At 35.1% G+C, this 19353-nt stretch overlaps 1 protein-coding gene across 3 annotated transcripts in view; it reads right to left on the bottom strand.

Annotated features, from left to right (window-relative positions):
• The window catches only part of LOC126816897 (transport and Golgi organization protein 6 homolog), a 146182-nt gene that overhangs the window by 62948 nt on the left and 63881 nt on the right, over positions 1 to 19353 (bottom strand). For all 3 annotated transcript variants that reach the window (XM_050543700.2, XM_050543702.2, XM_050543701.2), the window contains 2 exons: positions 6008 to 6120; positions 5270 to 5452 (listed from right to left, as the gene is read on the bottom strand). In XM_050543700.2, coding sequence (XP_050399657.1) covers positions 5270 to 5452; positions 6008 to 6120 — 296 coding nt within the window. The remainder of the gene's footprint in view (positions 1 to 5269; positions 5453 to 6007; positions 6121 to 19353) is intronic.

The following is a 19353-nucleotide window of genomic DNA, read 5'->3' as shown; positions in this document are numbered from 1 at the left end:
ATTTCAAGTTTCAACAAAATCGGATAAAAATTGTGACCTCTATTAGTAAGTGCAGGGGGACTGCACCACACATAATTTACACAAAAACAAATACACGGACAGGACATCATACTCAGGAAAACACAAACATACAGACAATTCAAAAAAAAAAAATGGATCCGGGGGCTAGCCGTAAGCTTCCACTGCGCTGTACAGTCCCGGATCTGTAGTGACACAGACTTCATTCAAATTTGAAAACAATTAGGAATACAACCCAAAGAACCCATTGTGTAATGCCAGCATGAGTCATGATCTGCTATATGCTACACGAAATACGAATGTAAGCATATGTAGTAAAATTTAACTATACAAGTAACCACATCGGTGAAATGTATAAAAAAGTAGTCTGAACTCTAAATTCAATCAAGAAACGCTTCAGTATTCAATACATATAGGGTACATGTTCCATCGTCACAAAAACAAAAAACAAAACTGAATACAAAGAAGCAAATAGGAAATGTAGACTGTCTCAAGGGACAGCCGTCTGCTGACTGAGAATGACATCATATCTTAGAAGGTGATAAAAAATAACAATAAAAAGGGTGATAATCCAGATAAAATAATGTTAAAAGCTTAAAAACCATAAGTTTTAGCGACTAATCCGAATTATTAAGTTATGTAATTGTACAATTTATAATATATTAATATAATATCCCACACAAGAAATGCAAAACAGGTATGTTGAAGAAATCGTACTATGTAAGTGTTTTTACAAAGGCATAAAATTAAGGGAGGTAATTCAGACAGGGTTAGGTAACTACAGAAAATCTAAAATAAAATTTAATTAGGATCATTATCCAGTATGTAGTCGGTTATTTACAAGTGATGTCAACCTTAGTATGTTGAAGAAATGGAAGTTTTGAAATTTCTTTTAAAATGCGTAATTGTGTAGCGCCTTTGGCAGTGCATTTAAAGTAAAGAGGTTTTATTCGGGAGAGAAATAGTTCTTTATTTTTACATATTGTCAAAAATCATAATGCCTGTGAATAGAAAACACTATATAGCGTGGTATCTGGTATGTTACTATAGATTGATGGGTATTTTACTACTTCAAAACCAAATTTGTCCGTTTTGTCGAAAATACCGACATTAAATCTATTGTTAATTATATTCATGTTCAGGTCAAGAACAGATGCATTTACAGTACCGGAATTTTCTTTATTTAATATTAGTTCAGGAGGATATATTTCACTTTTATATTTGTTGAAATTTCCGTTATCATTGATAGGTGTTATGTCATCAATGTATCGGAAGGTATAGTTTAGACTTTTAGCTACTTTGTAATCTGTTTTTCTTTTATGGTCTTGAAAGTCGAATTCGTATTTATATAAATGTGCATTTGCCATAAGTGGGGCGGGGTCAGTTCCCACCGGCAAACCAATGGTTTGTTGCATTATCTGATCCCCAACCTCAAATATGGCATTGTCAATGAGGAAATGTATGATATTTTGAAATTTTTCTTTATCAAAAACTACAGTGTCGGCATTGCGACGTTATATAATCCATTTAGCATCTTCTACATAAATGGCCATCAAGTTTCTGCCTTTCCTGAAAGCTCCATTAAAGGCTTTATCTACAAACCAATCTAAATTATCTTTAAGATCTGCATGTTGAAGCATAGTATACAAAGTAGAAAAATCGAACGTTTCCATTGTGTTTGCATTAATTTTTTTTATTTGATTTTTTCTAAAGTGTCTACTATAGGTTTATTTTTATCAATTATAAAGTAAACTATTAATTCCAGTATAGCTACGAAGTGTTCTGCACCAAATGGCATGTTGGGTTTGGCATAATTTAAGCCCTTTTATGATAGTTTTAGCTAATGGTTTCGTTTGGCAGATACTGGAGGATATTTCCACAACCTTGATATACCATATTTTTACACTATTTGAGAACGAACGGCGGCCATTTTGTCTGTCAATTTTGATCCGATTTTCACGAAATTCGACCTCAGTCGTCCTTAGCGTGTAACGGTGATATAATAATATAGTTTTTTAAATCGGATAAAAATTATGACCTCTATAGGGTCCACAAGCTAAAAACGCTATTTTTCGTACAATCAGGGTCCATAATTCAGGAAGTTACATTCAGATATGCGCGAATATCGAGAGAGAGAGAAATGGGGTTTAACGTCCACTCGACACAAACTAGGTCATTTCGGGACTAACATATGGTTTCATTTTATTTTTTTAATAATTCGCTTGCACGTAGGGGTCTTTAGCAGTGGGAGGAAACCGGAGGACCCGGAGAAAACCCACGAGGTTGGACAGGCGACCCTATTCCTTGCCACATACAACCGGGGATTCGATATCACGCCAGTTGACTCAATGAGGTTCACCCGGCAGATTCTGAAAGAGGACACCATAGGCTACTAAAATCAATCCTAAAAAAAAACTTTGTTGACAATTTCCAGGTTCACTCGAAATATTGGGTTTGACGACCGGACTAACTGCTTTGATACCGAATAAGCGAGTTTGACGTGAGTTCTGATGTCCTAGAGAACTCAGAATAAGCGGGCTGTGAACTGGTTTGTTTTTGTGACACTGACTGACTGGTCTGGAATCCAATCTGGTGAGTGAAATTCTGTCTGCACTGTACATGCATTAGGGGCGACCGAAATGTCCAACTCGTGAAGCTGAGCAGCCTGACTGATTACATTCGGCTCTTTTCACAAAATTAGCAAACAAAGTTTCAAATATCTGGGGAAAACCCAGACTGGATTGCAAGCCAATCACCAGAGCTTGACAACATTCCCATTAATATTTAGGTTATTGCCGCAAATTATGCACGTATCCATGGCGAAATACGGCTCTTTTCACAAAATTAGCAAACAAAGTTTCAAATATCTGCGGAAAACCCAGACTGGATTGCAAGCCAATCACCAGAGTTTAACAACAACCTCACCATTATTTAGGTTATTGCAGCAAATTATGCACGTATCCATGGCAAAATACGACTCATTTCACAAAATTAGCAAAAGAAAGTTTCAAATATCTGGGGAAAACCCAGACATGATTCCAAGCCAATCACGACTGCAGACCACAATTATCAACCGATAACATTAATGATATCTGCAAGTTTCATTGAAATCAATTGGTAATTGCGGTCTGTAGCCGTACCACATGAAATGTGTGGTAACCTGATATCTCGGAAACCGCTAACCGGAAGTGGTCTAATTTGTGGCTACTCTGAGATATTATTAATGTTATCATATTCTGCAAGTTTCATTGAAATCGGTTGGTAATTGCGGTCTGTAGCCGTGCCACATGAAATATGTGGTAACCTGATATCTCAGAAACTGCTAACCGGAAGTGGTCGAAACTTTGCCTACTCTGCGAAATTATTAATGTTATCATATTCTGTAAGTTTCGTGGATATCGGTTAATAATTGAGGTCTGCAGTCGTGCCACATGAAATGTGTAGTAACCTGTTATCTCGGAAACCGCTAACCGGAAGTGGTCGAAATTTTGCCTACTCTGACACATTATTAATGTAATTATAACCTGCAAGTTTCATTGAAATTGGTTCATAATTGTGATCTGCAGTCGTGCCATGTGAAATGTGTAGTAACCTGTTATCTCGGAAACCACTAAGACTGAAGTGTGGCAACCTGATATCTTGGAAACTGCTAATCAGAAGTGGCCGAAACTTTGCCTATGCTGAAATATTATTAATGTAATTATAATCTGCAAGTTTCATTGAAATCGGTTGGTAATTGCGGTCTGTAGTCATGCCACATGAAATGTGTGGTAACCCCCATATCTCGGAAACTGCTAACCAGAAGTGGTTGAAACTTTGCCTACTCTGAGATATTATCAATGTTATCATAATGTGCAAGTTTCATTAAAATCGGGTAACAATTGCGGTTTGTAGTCGTAAGGCTATTTTGAAATTCTTGCTTGCCACATGTTGCAAATATCCACTGCCGAATGTAATAATGGTTCTCCGAGACCCTTGTGGATATTTTCTGGTTTCCATTCGTGTGCAGAGTAAATGCTTTAAATTAGGCATGAATAATTCACTGAAAACAGTGAATTTTTTATTCCAGAACATTGAAATACTCGTCAATGCTACGGAATATTTCAATTGTTGAAAAACATTTGGTGTTGTAGCTGGGAGAAAATTTCCCTTCAGTAGTTTCAGTGTAGAAGCACGGGAATATGAGTCACGTGATGTCAACACAGTAGCCCTTGCAAAAAGCGTGAAAATAAATGGAATTAACTATTTTTGGGCAAGTCCTTTATTCATATAACATAACGCTTACTTCATAAATGAACATTCAGTTGCATTTCGATGTAATTTACCGCGAAGATGGGTCTTTGGAACTTGAAATGCAGTTTTTCTTCGCCGTGTCTTATGACGCCATAACACGAAACACTACGAGGTTTATTCGTTCACAAAAAGTCACATTATATACCATTTTCAAGTGCTCGGTGACAGCACTTAACATGCTCCGATTTTATTGATTTTAACAGCATCGGAACGAACATTCGATCGGTCGAGGTGGAATCTTGACAAATTGCCTCATAAAAAGTGAGCGTGAATTGTTTTTTCAACTTGAAAAATATACATCATATTTTTAAATGCCAACATTCCACCCCCGACAGATCGAAAGGTAGTTCAATTATCTTTCTAATGGTATCAAAATGAAAAAAATATATTAATAATAAGAACTGCCGCCGAGCACGGTTTCTTCAGTTTGTTAGACTGACATTTTTCTTTTACGTAAAAAAAGTAATACTATTACTATGGATTAATATACTTTTATGTTTATTTTCCTTTTGTGAGTTTTGACATGTACGTATAGGCTAGAATATAGAGCTACGATAGCAGGTAAAGTTACAACTTGGTGAGAAGTGGTCTACTTTTATTTTCCAAAAATGGCGAAAATCTCTGATAAATTTTCGCTCGGACAAAATGACAGACCATTAATAAGTTTCACCTGACAAATTGTGAAATTCAACTGGACCACATCCGCGTCCGACCAGTTATTTCCAGCCTTGACTGACAGGGGCGACAGCATAAAATGTCCACATGAAAATGTGGGCGTATAAAAATATTGACCTCTAGAAGTTCTACTAGCTAAAAAACAACAATTTTTCGTACCATCAGGGGCCATAATTATGAGATTCCTATATCGGTCAAATCACCCTCAGGGACATTAAATGTGGCTATATTTTAGTCAGAATAATATTATTAAGACACCAAAATTATAAACTTCAACACTTACTGTTCATTACTTTGATAAATAATCTGAACACCTCCAAGATCTCCAGTTTCAAATACAATATCATCACAGAGCTGTTTAGTTGTATTGTTACTGTGATCACATACCAGCCCAACTAAACTCTCTAAAGCTTCACTTTTATTTAAGTTTTTAAAATATATCACCAGCAATTCATGAACATATGTACTGAAAATATAAATAATACTGCTACTAAGTTAATAAATGATATTTAATGTCCTTCTGCACCGACTGGGCTAATGAAAAGGAGACTGTCTGGTGTGGTCTGTCCTTGTCAGTAGGGCAGGATCGACAGACGGTCAATGCAAGGAAAGGATGGGGCGAAAAATTTGGCGTGCACGTGAAAGAACCCTTGACAGTTTGAATTCTAAATAAGAGTAGGACATACACCAATGTCTTGGCAAATTTACCCTCATAGCACAGATCATAGCGAATGCTGGATTGCCTGCTCTTTCAGGGTGAAAATCATATAAACTTAATAAAGAGAAGAAATTTCTTTTTTTTATGTATGCTTAGTCCAACAATGTCATATTGGTGTAAATATGACATATCATCAAATTAAAATCTTATTACTCTGCGTGTGACGGTGTCTTATGACATAGTCTACAATCATGTGATAAAACAGATGATTATATATTACGACAGAACAATAACCATTGCCAAATGCAACATGCCATTCTTTCACCATACTTAATCAAATTAAATTAAAGTCATATATCAAACCTTAAAGCAGCACACCCATTAGAGCAAAAACATAGGACAGAAAATAAGGGTTGTACAATATCTCCTAATACACTGGTTAATGATGACATAGGTTCTGCTCCACAAACAAATATCTGAAATACACAATAGAGAGGTTTCCCAGCGTAACAGTTACACTTACATTTAGACAAGTGTAAGTGTAACTGTACATTATGGCGTTTCGCTAAATTTACACTTACACTTGGAAGGTGGCGACACTGAGAATAGCAGCCTATAGGCATGAGAACATGGATGGTGACAGAATTTTAAGGTTAGCCTTGGAAAATGATGATGAAGAGACTTTAAACTATACGATCCTATTTAATATTAACCGCCATGTCTCTAGTTCAACTTACGATCCGGGCTGGCCAAGATTTAATCTAAATAACCTCTCAGACGAGCATATTAGATGTCAATTCAGATTTGACATGAATGGAATTCATTATCTTCATATCCTGGATGAGATGTTTTGTGAAAACCAGACACATGTAAATGGAGTTGATGCTTTATGCATTTAGCTACGGTGTTTCGTCTATCCTAATAGGCTGGTAGACCTTTAGAAATTATTTGGAAGGCCGAAATCAACCCTCTCTTTGATCATAAATAGAAGCTTAGACTTCATTTATGATGTATTTAGACAATTACTCAGTTCTTTAGATGAACCTAATTACGGGAAGAAAAGCTACGAGAGTATGCGGTTTCTAAACATGAGAATGGGGCTCCACTTGAAAAGTATTTGGATTTATTGATGAACAGTGATTGATGTCCGTAGACCAGGAGAAAACCAAAAGGTCCCCTACAATGGCCACAAGCGCGTCCATGCCCTCAGGTTTCAGTTGGTACTCACATGTGAACATGTTTGGACCTGTTGAGGGAAGGCAACATGATTGTGCACTTTTAAAACTTAGTAGATTACTAGAGCAGTTAGAAACCAAAGATTTTAAAACTTCAAATGGTCAGTCGGTTGCATTTTATGGAGATCCTGTGTATCCAGTGAGGGATAATTTACTGTGTCCCTATAAAGGTGCTAATCTTACGACGGTTGAAAATAACTCTCAAATGTCAAGTGTAAGAGAATGCGTGGAATGGGAATTTGGAAAGATAATAAATTTGTTTGCCTTCCTAGACTTTAAGAAGAATTTGAAGATCATGCTGCAACCCATCGCTAAATACTACTTGGTTTGTGCTTGGATTTCCAACTGCCAGACGTGTCTTTATGGGAGTCAAACAAGCAGTTTTTTCCAGTTACAGCCTCCTACTATCGAAGACTATTTTGGAAGAAACTAATATTTTATGAAAATATGGCGTACTAAACAAGACGTGTGTGCAGCTCGCTTCGTGCATAGTAACAATGATATGTAACCAGCGGCTGCCAGGCAGGATACGCCCACATTTTCGAGAGATGGATAGAGAACAAGCTAAAAAGACAGCGATTTTTCGTACAATCAGGGGCCATAATTCAGGAAGTTACGGTCCGATATGCACGAATATCAAAGGAACCGAGATCTTTGGATTATAAACTTATATTTCAAGTTTCAACAAAAATGGATAAAAATTGTGACCTCTATAGGGTCCACAACCTTGATATACCATATTTTTACGCTAATTGAGAACGAACGGCGGCCATTTTGTCTGTCAATTTTGGGGCGATTTTCACAAAATTCAAACTCAACTTAGGGTGGAACGGTAATATAATAATACGTTTTTTTAAATCGGATAAAAATTATGACCTCTAATGGGTCCACAAGCTAAAAACATGATTTTTCGTACAATCAGGGGCCATAATTCAGGAAGTTACGGTCCGATATGGGCGAATATCGAAAGGAACTGAGATCTTTGGGTTATAAACTTACATTTCAAGTTTCAACAAAAACGGATAAAAAAATTGTGACCTCTATAGGTCCACAACCTTGATATACCATATTTTTACGCTATTTGAGAACGAACGATGGCCATTTTGTCTGTCAATTTTGGGCCGATTTTCATGAAATTCGAACTCATTCATCCTTAGGGTGTAACGGTGATATAATAATACGTTTTTTTAAATCGGATAAAAATTATGACCTCTGTAGGGTCCACAAGCTAAAAACACGATTTTTCGTACAATCAGGGGCCATAATTCAGGAAGTTACGGTCCGATATGCACAAATATTGAAAGGAACCGAGATCTTTGGGTCATAAAATTACATTTCAAGTTTCAACAAAAACGGATAAAAAAATTGTGACCTCTATAGGGTCCACAACCTTGATATACCATATTTTTACACTATTTGAGAACGAACGGCGGCCATTTTGTCTGTCAATTTTGGGCCGATTTTCACGAAATTCGAACACAGCTGTCCTTAGGGTGTAACGGTGATATAATAATACGTTTTTTTAAATCGGATAAAAATTATGACCTCTGTCCACAAGCTAAAAACGCGATTTTTCGCACAATCAGGGGCCATAATTCAGAAAGTTACGGTCTAATATGCGCGAATATCGAAAGGAACTGAGAACTTTGGGTTATAAACTTACATTTCAAGTTTCATCAAAATCGGATAAGAATTGTGACCTGTAGAGAGTCCACAAACAATTGTGGACGGACGGACAGGGGCGACGGCATAATACGTCCACATGAAAATGTGGGCGTATAAAAAACGTTTCAGATTCAGTATCGTTCTAGGTCTTTTATTTGGATTTTCTTCTTCCATGCTGGTAGGTTGAGGCTGTAGAGAGAGTACGCCGTTGGCGTTCGGGTGTCTCTGGAGTGTGAAGGGATCCGCAGAGGATGCTCAATCGTCCGTGAAAGTAAAATAAATAATCCCAGGAAGAAGATGATAAAACCTCACACACGATAGGAAAAGAGGGGCGGAAGAGTCCTCATAACAGTGCAGGCAAGTTTGGATCTCAGTGATGCATCCGAGGAAAAACAGGAATCAATCCTTGTAAATAAATAATAGTAAAAAATCCCCGGTATTTACAAGGATTGGTTCCTGTTTTTCCTCGGATGAAAAAATCTACCGCTGTAACGCTACTTGGGCGGTCAACTTTTCCACATATTAGAAAGTCCCATTCAAATGGTTAAATTCCACAAATATCCAACTTAGCAATAGTTTAATTGTTAATGAATGATGACTGGTGAGTCTTATCATATTTGTTAAAATAAGCCCCAAATATAGCTCGTTTATTGGATTTTTGTTATGTGCACGAACCACTCTACTTATAGCCAATGATTACTATTTTAGTCTTTCTCAAATTCCTGTTAGTTTTATTTTGTGATTTTTGGACTGTAGCAGCAAAGGACCTTTTTATTGGAAGTTATTTTAGTTTTTATTTGGATATTTGCAATTAAGTGTGTGCTTTTTATTTAAATATTTATATAGTGAGTAGGAACTCACTGAGGTTAGTCTTTTTTAAATTCCAGTTGAAGTTTTACTTTGTAATTTTTGGACTGTAGCAGCAAAGGACCTTTTTATTGGAAGTTATTTTAGTTTTTATTTGGATATTTGCAATTAAGTGTGTGCTTTTTATTTAAATATTTATATAGTGAGTAGGAACTCACTGAGGTTAGTCTTTTTTAAATTCCAGTTGAAGTTTTACTTTGTAATTTTTGTACTGTACACCTATTCTCACCAAACAGACCCAATTTAAAAACGCTAATAACAAAAATAAAAATTTCGAAATATTTGTTCTTAATGAGATTTATGTACGAAAGAATATTTACTGTGTAACAGTGTGAATTTTTAAAACTGGGTCACATATACCTATTAAGATATGAGTTTTCAAACATTATTCTCAAAATCGTCTGGCGTAAGCTACGTTACTAATAATAGCTAAATATGATCAATATTTTGAAAGATTTCTTCTTAATAATCGCCTTTGTCACTCGTTTATTTCAAGCATCAGATACGTTTCAAACCTCTGAAATATTCTAAGTAATTCTAAAAACATTTTGGTTTATAAATATCTTATTCATAATACAAAAGAGCACAACGTGGAATTTTCATCAATAAATTGAAAACATTATGATATTACACAAATCGTATGCAGTGTAGCGGCATAACAATTTAATATTGTTTTAAACTACCCCTGGATATATTCTTTCAATACTAAATATTATAAAAGACCAATATTCTCTTCAGATTCGTCAGGGAAACTTATACAGATGGTAACGTACATTTCACCAAAGTGTAACGTATATTACGTAGAGATAAAACGCTCCAAAAATGTGAACAGAAACAAACTACTAATTCATATATTGAATGGACAGACTTATCAAATTAAATTAATACAAATTTATTTGCAAAATGTTGATTTTTAGAGATTTTAATAATGTAACGTAAATTACTAAATTCAATAAAAAATGTAACAACAAACATTATTCGTTTTAACTGAAATTAATCTTTCAATTTTAAGAATTCTTTAGAATTTTTATCATTTAAATGGAAACTTCGACCAGTTTTACCAATTGGAATCGGTTCATCCACAATAAGTAAAATATTAGCAAAGTCAACCCATATTTCGTCAACAGTCGATGGCCACTTGAAAGTTGGTTTGTGGACATCCAGAGCCAAACATCTTCTCATAAACGATATTAAGCAATCGTTTTCTTCAGGGTCCACTTCTTTTATGCTACCCAAGTGGATTTCATTTTCATAAATGACAGCAACCCACATACCAGAGGTAAATGTAAATGTTTTAGATAAAACTGTGGTACTCTGTACAACATGTGGTGTACCCTGTACAACATTCGGTGTACCCTGTACAACATTTGGTGTACCCTGTACAACATTTGTGGTACTTTGTACAACATTTGGTGTACTTTGTACAACAGTTGGTGTACCCTGTACAACATTTGGTGTACTTTGTACAACATTTGGTGTACCCTGTACAACATTTGTGGTACTTTGTACCGCACCTTCTACATTTATTTCAGGTGCGTCGTCTTCCTTGATCTTTCGTATAAAACAAGATTCAGAGAAATCGTGAAATTTCCCAGTAATGCATAGTGAACAATAGCAAGAAGTTATTCGAGTGCGTATTTTTCCAACTGTGACGGCACTAATCCAATGAAATGACATAGTGCCTTTGACAGGAATAATACCTTTATTCATTTCAATTATTTCGTTACGGGAGTTTATCCAATCATCTAAAGGTACAAATATATAAAACGCACTGTTGTGGTATTTCTCACCCCAAAGATAAAAGTCCGTGGCATCTTGAATTGTAACCTTTCCTTGTCTGATGGCAAGATCTGCCATTCGCTTAGCGGTTCCGCCAATGCCATCACATGGACCCTTCCCATGCCCAGATTCAAAATAATTCCAAATGCACGAAAAACCAAAAAGATCTTTGTGTTTTGATATCAAGTAAAATGCAGTCTTATTTCTATATTGGGAACTTGGACTGTCCGTCCAATAATGAATGAATGAAATGTTTGGCAACCATTTTTTTATGTCTGCGATGAGTGACTTTAAAATGGTATAAACCATGCCTATATTGTGGCCAAGGTCATCAGATACGAAAACGTAATTCTTGTGGCATAACGTATCTTCTTTCATGAAGTATACGACAACTGGGTGAAGGGTAACGGCTGTGCTATTCCAATAAGCACTCTGTACTTCGTCATTAGAAGAGCAGGCAAAATTCTCTGCAAAATCCATCTGTACAAGAGCGTGACCATCGGGAAGGTTTTCTTTCAGACTTTTAATTGCAATATACTGTTGTTTAATTCGATCTGTGTGACCGAGGAATTCCGATGTCTGTTCTAAAAATATTTTACCGAACTCTTCTTTTGCTACTTCTTTTTCAACTATTTTGGTTTTCTTTTTACCAGCTATTTCTACCTTTTTCCATTGTTCATATTTTATGTTTTCTGTAGTTATTCCATTAATCAATTCTTGTGGGTTAATCGTATTGATTTGTCGAATGAGCTCATCTGGATTTAAGGGAACATTAATGCCAACAGAACGTAAACTTTTCAAACATAAGGCATAGTTCTGATGTTTTTGACAAAGGCATTGTTTTTTTGTTAGGTATTTTGTAAGAGTGATATGTTTAGGCCTTAGTCTACAAAACGTTGCAAATAACAATTTACATGTACTTTCTGCATTAAACTTAAGATGTAGAAATAACATGCTATCATTCAAAATTCTTTTCTGTTGGTAGGTTCCGGTTTGTATCTTGGCTTTATCAGCTTTGCCCGGCATCATCCTGCTGTTATCATCTCTCTCTACGAAGGCCTGAATATCCTCTTGCAGTTTTTTTTCGTATTTCTACTAATTTACTTATTTTAGGAATTGTTTTAATTTCTTTTCCGCGGGATTTCAACCCCTTTCTGCAAAATCCTGTGGTTTTATTTAGTTTTCGTCTCAGTCTATATTTATCAATTAGTTTACCTGAAATTATCTTTCTTAACACCCTTTTCCCTTTAGTCTCATTTACCACTCTTGCTTCTCTTAGAAATTATCTTACTACCCTGGGTAATTTGCCTGGACTTACCCCTTCATTCCTCAATTCTGATTCAAGGCGTTTTCTTGGTGTTAATACTGTTATTGGTTGCTGGATATTATGACTCTTGGAAGTCGTAGTAGAATCCCTTTTAACTTTGTTATTTAATCTTTCATACCTTTTTGATACTCTTTTATACTTTTTCTTGATTCTATCTATTTGTTTTTTTAAGTTTGAAATCTCTCTTCTGTTTTTGGCAGTAGCGCGGTTTATTCGTTTTCTTGTTCGCAATTTTGGATCCGGTAATTTTACGATTAGTCTATTTTCAGATGATATGCTATGATTTGCAGGTGTGCTTGAATCGTATTCAGAAGTAAAATCAGATGTACTTATTTCACTTAAAATACTTTCATCTAATCTTTTCTTCATTCTGTGCTCTCTCACCCATTTTCGTACTTTTTCGCGCCTTTTCTTTAAATCTTTTATTGGGAGTTCGCAAACAGGAACATAATACCCCTTTGTCCTTTGTCGTTCTTTGGCGAAATATATTTCACCTTCTTTTGCCTTCTTTCTTTCTCTGTAGTTTCTTTGGATCTCTGCTCGTGTTTTATCCATCGATAATTAATATTCTGAAAAAATATAAAGAGTATAATCAGATGTTTTGAACGCTGTAATCTACGTTACTGTATAGTAATTTACGTTACGCTCAATCTAATTGGCTTTTAGATAAAATGAAAGTATTTACACCCTAAATAAAACAAATAACTGATCATGTAACACTTAAACATACACCGGATAACGGTCTTACATAGAAATAAAAATTAAATCCAATCACAATAATAATGAAATGTAATTTACGTTACCAATCCCGCTGTGGGCATCATAATTACATATTATTCACTGTTTTGTTTTCAAAGGTTAGCGTTAAATTTCATGACATATCTATTTAATTTAGAATAAACCATTTGCGAAAAACTTTGGCTGGGCATCAGCTATTGAAGATCAAAATTATTGAAAATTTAAAAACATTGTAAAATAGGCCTACATAGCACAAAAGCTTAAGACCGTCAATTGAAAGCTATCATGTTTGAATTTGATCCTTTAAATTTTATTGGGAAGCATATTATTATATTTTTTAAATAATATTGAAATAAAATAGTTTTTAAAATTAAAAATTGAAATCTCTTACCTTGAAAATTACAAAATTATAGGTTTATATAGATAAGTTCTCCTCGTTGAAAAATAGCTCAGTATAACGTCTAGGACGATTTAACCTTCAAAGCGTTAAGGTTGAAAGGGGAGATCACTTTGCGTGAACAAAATGTAATGTAGACGCGAATAACATCGAATAACGTAAATAGTATGTAACGTAGATTACATCACGTAGATTACCGATTTCGCTTTTGTCACGTTTCCAAGAATATAAATTATAGAGGAATATAAATTTTATATGTAATCTTGACTGTTGGGTTAACGCAACTAATCAAAGTGGTGTTTGTATTCGACACAACACTTGTAACTGTGTTATGATGGTAACGTAGCTTACACTCTTAACACGACGCTTTTAGCCAACCCTTACTAAGTTAGAATGTACGATCATATTATCAATGGGTGTAATGATGACCTAATCGTATGCGAATATAACTTTAATTCTGCTGTTTAACGTTGTTTAAGAATAATCAATGTGTTATTTTGTTAATCCTAGAAACTCTTATGTATAGGTAACGTAGATTACCTTTAGTTGCACGACATTAAATAAGTCGTATGTACGATTTTATTATCAACTTCTGTGCACAGGAGACTTACCCGTTACCTAAACAACACTACATGCTGCATAGCTAGTAAAACAAACCTCCGTAATTTCAATATTTTATTTATTTATCAAAGCAGTCTGAAAACAATATCAAAAAGCGACAGTCATTTTGGGATTTAATTTACACAAATAGACATTTCTTTTTGTCAGAAAATATATATATGTGTCAGTTTTATTACTTTGAATAACTAGTAAATGTTATAATATTTCAAAATAATACAAAAATTCAATAGAACAAAAACATTTTATTGCTCAGTAACCATACGACAGTAAATGCAGAGCACGGGGTCTATTACGTGAGAATAGGTGTGTAGCAGCAAAGGACCTTTTCATTGGAAGTTATTTTAGTTTTTATATGGATATTTGCAATTAAGTGTGTGCTTTTTATTTAAATTCCAGTTGAAGTTTTACTTTGTAATTTTTGTACTGTGTCAGCATAATACCTTGGTGGACATTTTTATTGGAAAATGTTTTAGCTTTTATTTGAATATTATTATATTTTCAATGAAGTGGGTGGTTTATTTTGGGTTTTTTGTTTTCTATTTGAATATCTACATAGTTACTAGGAACTCCCTGAACCTGATTAGTAGTCATCATGATCACCTGCAGAAGATCAGAGTTACTACAGATTGGTAAACATTGTTCCCATAAACTGAATGAAGAAGAGGTGTTTCAATCTTTGCCTAAAATAACCAGCGGCTGCCAGGCAGGATACGCCCACATTTTCGAGAGATGGGTAGAGAACAAGCTAAGAAGAAAGTGATTTTTCCTACAATAAAGGGCCATAATTCAGGAAATTACAATTCGATATGCGCAAATATCGAAAGGAAACGAGATCTTTGTGTTATAAACTTACATTTCAAGTTTCAACAAAATCGGATAAAAATTGTGACTTCTATAGGGTCCACAACTTTGATATACCCTATTTTTACGCTATTTGAGAACGAAGGATGGCCATTTTATCTGTCAGTTTTGGGCCGAAATTCGAAATCAGTCGTCTTTAGGGTGTAACGGTGATATAATAATACGGTTTTTTAAATCGGATCAAAATTATGACCTCTATAGGGTCCACAAGCTAAAAAAGGCGATTTTTCGTACAATCAGGGGCCATAATTCAGAAAGTTACGGTCCGATATGCGCAAATATCGAAAGGAACCGAGATCTTTAGGTTATAAACTTACATTTCAAGTTTCAAATAAATCGGATAAAAATTGTGACCTTATCTCTAAAGCTAAACGTGAATTTACTTAACAAGAATTTGCACAAAATCCAGGACAACTCGACAAACTTGCAAATAATATTTTAAAACGTCCTAATGGTAGTATTCTCCCTGAAGGTAATCCCAATGACGCCTGTGAACGATAATGTTTAAGAGTACTAACAATACTTGGCAGCATACCAAGCTGATAATCTGGATCGTGTCTAATCAACTGTCTTAGATTAATGATTAGTTGATTGATAATTGCCAATGATATATATTATATATAAAGCATATCTCAGGTCATTGTTTACTCCTAGTAATTAATCCAAGCGGTGATTATTTGATGTTCTGAAACAAAGACAGTTAACTCTGGAAGCAATTTACAGAAATTGTTGGAATTCGACAGGCGTTTTCATTTTACGGATTCAAATAATGTATATAAATTTCATTACAGATCAGAATTACTTTTGTCGTTCGCGCCTTCATAATTTTCAACAAAGTTAAACAAGGGCCACAACTCTAGAAGCAATTGACAGAAATTGTTGATATTCACTAATTTAAATGATGCATATAAAGTTCATACAGAGCATTCATAAGGTTCAAACAAGCCAACAGTGAGGCTGATGTCCCCCGCCGAAATCCAAAAATAAATAGATGACACATATTTATTAATCGCACATTTATTTTTTTCAAAAGTATCGAGCAATCAAACTATACACTAAGTTTCAGCACGCTCCATCAGATAGAATCAAAGTTATCTTGTCCCAAAGCATCGACTAATGTAAATCATTGAACTCAGCCATGACATGACAGCAGAGAATATTCATTATCGAACTAAGTCAAGGTATTGATGTAATAAAGCTATACACCAAGTGTCCTCACTCTCACTTAATTCGAACTAAAGTTATCGTGTCCCAAAGCATCAACCAATCAAATTGCTTATCCCTGCTTACCCTAAGCAGAAAATTCTCATCTTCAATCTCCATCAAGGCATTCACCTATCAGACACCTACGCCAAGTGTGAACATTCTAACTCAACTAGAATGAGAGTTATTGTGTTCCAAAATCTTGACCAATCAAATTGCTTATCTCTGCTTAACCTAAGCACAAAATGCTCATGTTCGAACTCCATCAAGACATTGACCTAATTAACACCTACACCAAGTTTGAACATTCTAGCTCAATTAGGAAGAGAGTTATCGTGCCCCAAAGTATCAACCAATCAAATTGCTTATCTCTGCTTACCCTAAGCGGAAAATGCTCATCTTCGAACTCCATCAAGGCATTGACCTAATAAACACATACACCAAGTTTGAACATTCTAGCTCAATTAAAAGTTATCGTGTCCCAAAGCATCAACCAATCAAATTGCTTATCTCTGCTTACCCTAAGCGGAAAATGCTCATCTTCGAACTCCATCAAGGCATTGACCTAATCAACACATACACCAAGTTTGAACATTCTAGCCCAATTAGGAAGAGAGTTATCGTGTCCCAAAGCATCAACCAATCGAATTGCTTATCTCTGCTTACCCTAAGCGGAAAATGCTCATCTTCGAACTCCATCAAGGCATTGACCTAATAAACACATACACCAAGTTTGAACATTCTAGCTCAATTAGGAAGAGAGTTATTGTGTCCCAAAAAGTGTGACGGACAGACAGACGGACGGACGGACGGACGGACGGACGGACAGACAGACGGACAGACAGACGAACCCATTTTAATAGTCCCCTGCTTTCTTCGAAAGGCGGGGGACAAAAAGTGAAACAAGGGCTATAACTCTAGACATAATTAACAGAAAATGCTGAAATTCAATAGGCTTCTTTGTTTTACTAATTTAAATCATGCATATAAATTTCATAAGATCTAATGATAACTTTTGTTGTTCGAGCGTTCACAAGGTTCAACAGAGTAAAACAAGGGCCATAACTCTAGAAGTAATAAACAGAAATTGCGGAAATTCAATATACTTCTTCATTTCACTAATAGGGTGACCCACCATAAATAAATATCTCCATATATCTCGACAATTACGCCACAATATTTATATATATGGAAGCCCCAAATCAGTTTCACACAATTATAGTCACTAAATAAACGATCATGTTGTACTTAATAAGCTATGACCATTAATCATGTATAAATAATAGACTGAAAACTGGTTCCAAGAGTCGTCCATAACATCCAGACATTTTTGAGTAAAAGATAGGTTACGTGCCCTTGTTTTGAAATTAGTCTCGCTTAACCAGTCTATCGACCATTCTACGTCTGATTGACAGGTCGGGATAATCAAGACTACTTTTTTACGAAACATAACAGAAAGCTAGAACAAGAAATTGAATTTAGAAATAAGCACATTAGGTAGCTCAACAATCGTTTTAAGAAGCATGTAAAAGTAAAATGAAACTACTGCTAGTATCATGTTCCTGTCTAACCCGAGTGATTCAGAGATATTATTTGTACTAAACCAAAAGATGCCGCTCTCAACGGTACAGTTAATATAAAGCGATTTAAAAAATGAAACGAACGTAATTTCTAAATCTGCTGTAATAACCAAGAAGCTTAATTTTACTGCTATTCAAAATCGTCAACAATAAATTTTTTACTGCTGTAATAGTTGACAGATTTGTAGAGAATTGCACGTGCAAGGGCTATTTATAGTATCATACTGTCAGAAAGTTGGTCTCGGCACGGCGAATGTGCACACTTCAGAGGTAGTTTCGAACTATCAGCAGTGGACTGTATTTCTGTGAGTACATGGGTCAGCCTATCACTAATTTAAATGATGCATATAAATTTCATACTGAGCGGACAATAAATTTTGTTGTGGAGCGTTCACAAGGTTCAAAAAAGTAAATCAAGGGCCATAACTTAAGAAGTGATTAACAGAAATTGCTGACATTCAATAGGCCACTTTGCTTCACTAATTTAAATGATGCATATAAATTTCATACAGATTGGATAACTTCTGCTGTAACAGCGTTCACAAGGTTTAACAAAGTGGAACAAGGACCATAACTCCAAGACATAATTAAAGGAAATTACTAAAATTCAATAGGCTTCTTTGTTTCACTGATTTAAATGATGCAATTACTAAGTTTCATACAGATCAGGTGGTAACTTTTGTTGTTACACCGTTCACACAAAGTGCAACAAAGTGAAACAAGGGCAATAACTCCAGAAGAAATTAACAAAAATTATTTAGGCTTCTTCATCTCACTAATGTAAACAACATACCAGTATATATATCAATTTCAAAACAATCAGATGATAAATGTAGCCTGTAGAGTGTTCACAAGAAATTACAAATAAAACAGTTACTAAACATAAATGGATTTACCTCAAATACAAGTTTAAAACCACAAAATGAGGTTAAAATTGTTTTAATTTTTTCGGAATTGATCAAACAATACAAAATCAGAAGAGGATTACTGATACACTACTAGGATCACTTCCTGAATCAAAAGAAAGAATGCTTGAGAAATCTCTCTTTAATGACCACATAAGATGGCCAATTTTTTTTTTTCGCTACCTGTAGCCAATAGTTACTATATCCACTTTACGGCAAGCTCACGCCAATCTGATTAAAATTAATTCGGCTATTAACGTTTGAGTATCCGACACACAAAAACGCTTTTCAATTTTTCAATTACGACCATAATCCGGTCGATTGGCTGGTGACGTCACAGGCACTGCACATATACATTATCTATACAGTTATCACTACCTGTACAGTATATCTCTGATATACACATCACGGTCCAATTAACACGTGACTGGCCTAATCATAATCACCGAATTATCGTATTATACTGTTATAGATTAGACTTTTTGTGATAGGAGTATTTTCGAGTGAATTTAAAATGCTTTATCATGCCGT

The sequence above is a fragment of the Patella vulgata genome, chromosome 3, assembly GCF_932274485.2.
Source record: "Patella vulgata chromosome 3, xgPatVulg1.2, whole genome shotgun sequence".
NCBI lineage: Eukaryota > Metazoa > Mollusca > Gastropoda > Patellidae > Patella > Patella vulgata.
This window is presented reverse-complemented; position numbering and strand designations above follow the sequence as displayed.